This window comes from Brassica oleracea, chromosome C8 (genome assembly GCF_000695525.1).
Source record: "Brassica oleracea var. oleracea cultivar TO1000 chromosome C8, BOL, whole genome shotgun sequence".
NCBI classification, from domain to species: Eukaryota; Viridiplantae; Streptophyta; class Magnoliopsida; order Brassicales; family Brassicaceae; genus Brassica; species Brassica oleracea.
This window is the reverse complement of record NC_027755.1, coordinates 24,571,513-24,578,323: the sequence shown is the minus strand read 5'-3', so window position 1 is coordinate 24,578,323 and position 6,811 is coordinate 24,571,513. Positions and strand designations below refer to the sequence as shown.

General features: G+C 31.3%; 2 protein-coding genes across 2 annotated transcripts in view; both read right to left on the bottom strand.

The window, feature by feature from the left end:
• The window catches only part of LOC106309016, a 21,613-nt gene extending 19,775 nt beyond the window's left edge, over positions 1-1,838 (bottom strand). Inside the window, exon 1 of the mRNA XM_013746106.1 lies at positions 106-1,838. Coding sequence (XP_013601560.1) covers positions 106-1,838 — 1,733 coding nt within the window. The remainder of the gene's footprint in view (positions 1-105) is intronic.
• A 1,181-nt stretch (positions 1,839-3,019) lies between these two features.
• On the bottom strand, positions 3,020-4,467 carry LOC106309015 (putative F-box/kelch-repeat protein At5g02980). The gene is given in 5 exon segments (XM_013746105.1): positions 3,020-3,089; positions 3,447-3,932; positions 3,934-4,023; positions 4,025-4,089; positions 4,147-4,467. Coding segments are annotated over 5 exon segments (1,032 nt in total).
• Between the last annotated feature and the right edge of the window lie 2,344 nt (positions 4,468-6,811).

The window sequence follows — 6,811 nt, the reverse complement described above, 5'->3', positions numbered from 1 at the left end:
GCAAATCTTTTGCCTTTCTCGGTTCTCCTTTCAATCTTTTTCTCCACATCTATGGTAAGAGGATGATTATGCTTTGAAATCTTTTTCTTACGGTTATAAAACCACCGAGTCAGCATTTCTCTGATACTGTCCAACAAGGGAATGATTGGATACTCTCTCGGCGAACGCAAAGCAGAGTTGATGGATTCGGCAGGGTTTGTTGTCCTTATGTCATATCTATATCCAGAGAATTGACATCTTGCCCACTTTTGGACTTCAGCATCCCTTAGGTATTTTCCAATTGTCGGACTGATATTACACACATTAGCAAATATCTTTTCAAACTCAGCAACTCTATAAACCTTGGACGCCTTTGCAACCAACCCAACAAGTCCTTTCCCATGGTAATATGTTACCACATTATTCAACAAATGATGAATGCAAATACCATGTTTAGCTGTTGGATACACAGTCTCAAGCGCCTTAGCAATGGCCGCATGTCTATCCGAAATGAAAGCCAAATGATGATCATCAGCAATGACACTATTTAGTTGTCTCATAAACCATTCCCAAGAATTTTCATTCTCTGAGTCGACTACTCCGAATGCAAGAGGATACAAATTAGAATTTCCGTCTACAGCAGTTGCAACCAATAGAACTCCTTTGTATTTGTTCTTCAGAAAAGTGCCATCAACCACAATAACCCTCCTTATGACTCTGTTAAATCCTCGTAGCGATTGCCCAAATGCAATAAACAGGTACCGAAATCTCCCTTTGCTGTCAATCTCATACGATGAATGTGTTCCCGGATTAGCCTCTCTGAGCATGTGCAAGTATTTCGGTATTTTTCCATAACTTCTCTCTGGTATACCTCTAACAGCATTAACCGCATATTCACGAGCATCCCATGCTAAAGATTTCGTGATCTCACAGCCATGATCCATAAGCATAATCTGTATTATATCATTGCATTTCGGCCCTTCCTTAACCCCTTCATACCTATGCATAATCAGACTGCCTATAGTTTTGGCCGAAGCAGTCCTACCCGGTTTGGTTTTGTTTGAAGGTGCACATGTATGTTCACCGACATACTTTTTGATAATGAAATATTCAGAATCCTGCAAACACTCTGCTCGAACACACCAATTGCATGCATTATCCTCACATCTAACGTACCAAAGTTGTCTATCCGTTTTGATAACCTCATAGTGAAAGTTATGCTTCATTGCACATATCTCAAAAGTCGCCTTCAGCAAAGTTTTGTTCTCAAACAATTGTCCCTTCTTAACAACATTGAGCACAGAAAACTTTGACATCTTATGTACGTCCTCTTTGGCCGAGATCATGGTATCGGCATGATAGGCATCCTCATCAACTTCGACTCTTCTAATCTTTTCTTTCTTTTCCTCGCACTGCCTCTCAACAAACACAGGAGCTGGTTCATTCCCCCTATCAACCGAGTTTCCCTCCTCTTGAGCAGTAGTTGAATCAGCTGGCGACTTGTTAAGATCAAAGTCTGGTTCATTCAGATTCTCAACTTTGGCTTTAGATGTTACACACAATCGAGTAGAAACACACTTTTGAACAAAACAAACAAAATTCTGAAGCTGTCGATCATTTGCAATGATCACAGGCGGACAAGTTGATGTATTGATCAACTCATTAGGTAGATAACTCAACTCCAAATCGGGTAAGCTATCTTCTTCCATATCAAAATCTTCCAAAACCATTCTTTTAAAATCCTCTAAGGTAGAAGTTGATTCCAATAACAGTAGCCTAGCCCCTCTCTCATCAGCCGTAAAAACCCATCCCGTGGTTGCTCCAAACTCCCAAACACCACATGTTGTATAGATATGCATCATAGAACAAGAGTTTGTAAAAATCACAAGACAAACTATAGAGAAATTATTGGAAAATCATAGATTGGTGAAGAAGAACATTCAAAATCGATTTTTTTTTTAATTTTTCACGAACCAAATCAATGAAAACACGTTTTAGGAAGTTAGAATATTTTGAGAATATTTTAAAAACTGCAACTTCCTTAATTTTCGAAAATTCAGTTTTTTTATCCGTAGAAGGCACCTTCTACACTGTGTAGAACATAACAAAATTCCAGAATGTAATTTCTACACTATGTGGACGTTCGTATATGTTTTAGATTTTGCATTCCTGATAACTTAGAATACTCAATAAAAGTAGAAACAGTTTTCTGAATAAAAGTAGCGATCATTACAAATAGTAGAATACGTATTCCCCATATTTAGAATTATAGTAAAAAGTAGTTTGTACGTTCTAAAACAAGTAGATGGATGTGTTCATTCTAGAATTCATTTTCTACTTACCCGTTTTGTGTAGAAACAGAATTCTACTTTTAGTAGAACGTAATTTAAAAATATTATTTATTATGTTTTTCAACCCAAAAAAAATATGTGTTTGTGTAAATGGGTGTTTTATTAATTGTTTATATTTTTAATAATTTTTCTGATTCATATAACTATTTATTTCATTAATTTTAACATATGGAAAGGGTAAAACGGAGAAAAAATGGACAAAAAAAGATTTATACCATAGGGACAACTATGCTGTTTTCTTGTTCTCTTTTAGCAATTTTCTCGCTGATTTTTTCTTTAAAAAATCAAATTTAATTAGATAATTTACTTCATAATTTATACTTAGAAAGGACACAAATAAAATCAATTCTCACTAACCTCTCTCTACCTCTCGTTTCTAGCTTCTTCGGCGCCACCGTGTCCTCTTGGGCGCTTGCCGGAGCCCCACAAGCACCATTATACCATACTCAACGATCCATGATCTATTTCATGTATTACTTTGTGTAAACCCAACTTTATAGATGCAATTTGGTGTACACTATTGGGAATGTAAAAAGCAAAACTAAATCATGCTTTGTATTGTCAGAACAAAAGATAATACGTACTGAAAGTAGATATGTTTACTGAAGCAAATGATAAAGAGAACAACAAGAAAATGAAAGGAGAAAAACTACATAAAACTAAAATAAGAGAATGAGTGGGATCTTCAATCATAGTGTGACAATAGCAGAATGTAGAAAGAAGTCATCACTAGAATCACATCCATCAAAGGTAAACACGCTCCTTCAACACTCAGGAAGCTGCTCTGTCACGGGACCATTTATCACATTTGGAGACATCGTAACAACGTCCTTTATAACAGTGTGCATCTCTCCCCGCAGCAGGTGTTCAAGCTCATAGACCGAGATATCAAGAATGCCATCACTGCGAGACAGCAAAAGAGGAACTTCTTAGGACTAATGACCCTTTGGATTAGATGACCACCATCTCTAGTTCAAAATCTACTGACTTTCTTGTTTTTTATCTAACTTTTGCCAAGAAATAAGTGTGTGTAAAAGTCTTAACTTGTTTAGGACAAACATTTCATTAAGATTAATGATATTTACAGTTTAGCAAAAAAAAAAAAAGAAGGTAAACACACTCTTAGACCATTCCACAAATCCCCAAAGCTCATCATCAAACTGTAATCCCGAAGGATGCAAGCATGGTCGCATCTCAAACGAAATCTCTACACACCAAATATTAGTTTTGAATTGGAGAGTATAAGGCCGACCTTGACGACCAACCTCCACCGTCTTCCACCAAACCGCCACTCTTCCTCCTCTGCCCAAACTCGCCACCGAAACAAGATTATCAGGAAAATATGATTTTGAAGACAACCTTTCAAGTCCCCTGACCAAACTCCAACCCTCTACAATATTGCGCCAAACTAGTTTTCCTTTCTCAACCGATATTTCATACCTCACGTTATTATCTCCCTCTACTGTGCAATTATTATCTCCCTCTACTGTGCAAATATTCAAGGGGACACACTTTTTCAATCCATCTAGATCCACAGTCGGCGATAACGGCTCCCACATTTGGATCTTTGGATTGTAAACCTCTCCACAGTCCTTACTATTAATTCCTGCTGCCTCCTACCACATAGATGTTACCGTGGACTACATCCCTGTAGACTTCTGGAGTTCTTCGAGGTACTCGCAATTTGGGGAGTACGACACTGATGAGTTCCACAGTCGAGGATCGACACGTTTCTGATTCTCTTGCTCTTCTGGGGAGTCTACTACACTGATCGATCGCTGAACCAACCGAAAAAAACCGATGATGAATTATGAACTTTGTGGTGAGTCAGAGAGATTGGTATGAGTTTCTGTTGTTTGGGGATCTGTGAAAGTGTGAACCAGTGAGGTTTACTGTTATTATTGTCAAGGTCTAAGCAGACGTACTCTGTTTTCCCGATTAGGGCTCGTGTTGCATGGAGCTCAGGTGAACTCATGAGTGTTCGGAAACTCTTGGAGACGAGAGATAAGATTGGACTATAGCTTCTTGAGACGCGAGCCAAACAGTTGAGGACTACATCGTGAGGTAACGATGAAAACGACGTTGGAGGAGGAGGCGGAGATTGAGAAGGTTTCGTTTTCTCTACTGCCGTCGCCATTGTGTTCTTATGATTCCTAGTGGTGTGATTAAGGGTTTACGTGTTTCTGTTCTATAGTTTTTAATACTTGCTATTTTTTTTTTATTAGTGGGCTTTTAAAAATACGGATATTTTCTCATTTTATAAATGTATTTGATATTATTACAAATGTTTTAAATATGCAATTTCCATTTTAGTATTATATATTGTGACACTTTATAATATTATTTTTTATATTTCTTATTCGGTATTATTAATATATAGTATTTTTAATACATTTTACTTTGTTATTAATTTTTATTACTTACTAATATATTTTTGAGTTAGATACAATAAAATAACAATATGAAATAATCAAATAGATAACCTCTTTCAAAATTGTTTTTTTTTTAATTTATACATTTTGCTATAATACATTTTTAAAATTTATTTATTTATATTATAGAAAAGAAATATGTTTAAGATAATTTATATTTACATATTGTTTTAAAAAAAATATACCTTAACATATATTATTTTAGTATTTTACAGAAATTATAAGTAAAAACAATGTTTTGTTTAAATAATATAGCCCTATTATTATGGTAAATTTATACAAAGTAGCATCAATCATATTATTTTCGTAAAATTTATTAATATGTGATATTTTGGATGTTATGATATTAAGTTTTCTTTTTATTTTTAATTAAGATTTCAAAATATTAGATTGCTTTAATTTTTACAACATATATAGTTTTTTCGTCCTGCATTTCAAAAAGTTATTCATTATTATCTATGATTTATCTTTGTAAAATTTGAAATATTATCATTTTGAGTTTGAATATTTATTTTCAAAATTTTATATTTTGTCAAGAAAATTTTGAAAAATTACACTACTATTTTGGGTTTGGAAGATTACACGAATTTTGAATTTATTTTTGTTACTACATTGATATATTATTTTATATAATGAATTTTTGGTAATATTTTCTTTATTTTTCTCAACATATTTTGTTATTATTAAAAAATTATAATCAAAATTGTATTTGTCATTAATATTTTAAATAAATTACTAAAATTTCATAGTTTTCTAATAAACTATTTTTTAAATAGTATATGAACTAAAGGTTATTATATTATACTATTATATTTTTCTATATAAACATTTTAAACAATATATTTTTGAGAGTTTCAAAATAAATAAAAAGAAAATATGTAGTTGTAGATATAGATATAGAAGTTTAACCTATGTTAATAAATTCATTTTTGTATAAGAATATTATATAGTTTATGAATTTTAACCAATGATGAGTGATAATTTATTTAAATTAAACAATTAAAAAACAAAACTTGTTAATTTACCTATGTAATATAATTTTGTCATATTGAATTCATATAACACTTCTATTTTTATATAATACATAATATAATTATAGAATTTATAGAAAATAGTATATAATTTTATTTTGGGAAAATTTTATGTTTACCACTTTCATGTTACCACTTTTCATCTTTAGCACCACTAAATGGACATTTTCAAAAATATATTCTTCATTAAATGGCAAAAGACTCTTATACCATTGTTATCTATATATATAATAAAACATTATTTCAATAAATAATAAATAAAATAATTTTTTTTATGAATTCGAATTATACTTTTTCAAATTCGAACTTTTTTGAATTTTTTTTTTTTAATTTGTTTTTTATTTTTTTCAAAATTTCTTTTTGAGAATCGAAAATTATGTTTGAAACTATTTTTTAAAAAATTGTATATATATTTTTAAGTATTTATTTATATATTTATTAGAATCATAAATTTGACATTCGAAAAACCCTACCCCACCCTTCAACTCTAAACGTAAGTCTAATTTAGTTAAGTCTAATTTAGTTAACCCTAAGAGTATAAGTATATTTTACCCCTCATTAAAAATGAAGGTAAAAATGATTAGTGTAAACATGAAAAGTGATACTATGAATGTGGTATTTGTGGCAATTTTCCTTTTATTTTCTTGTTTTATAATAAAAATTTAGTTAACATTTGATTTATAATATTATTATATTACTAATTGTGAAATTAATTAATATGTTATTTTATAAAAAAAATTGAAAGCTTGAAGTAAGATTTTGTTAAATTCTTTCTCAACAGATTTTGTTATAATAAAAAAATTCAAATTTATAGTTGGTTTATTATTAATGTAAATAATCAAAGATGTCATATTAACTATTTTTAATTGGTCCTACTATGACTTGTTAATGGTAGATAAGAATAAGACCTTAAATTAATAGATTAGATATGAGTCAATTTGGTGAATAACCAAAAAAAGCCATAAAGTTTTTTGAGAAAATTGCTAAAAGAGAACAAGAAAACAGCATAGTTGTCCCT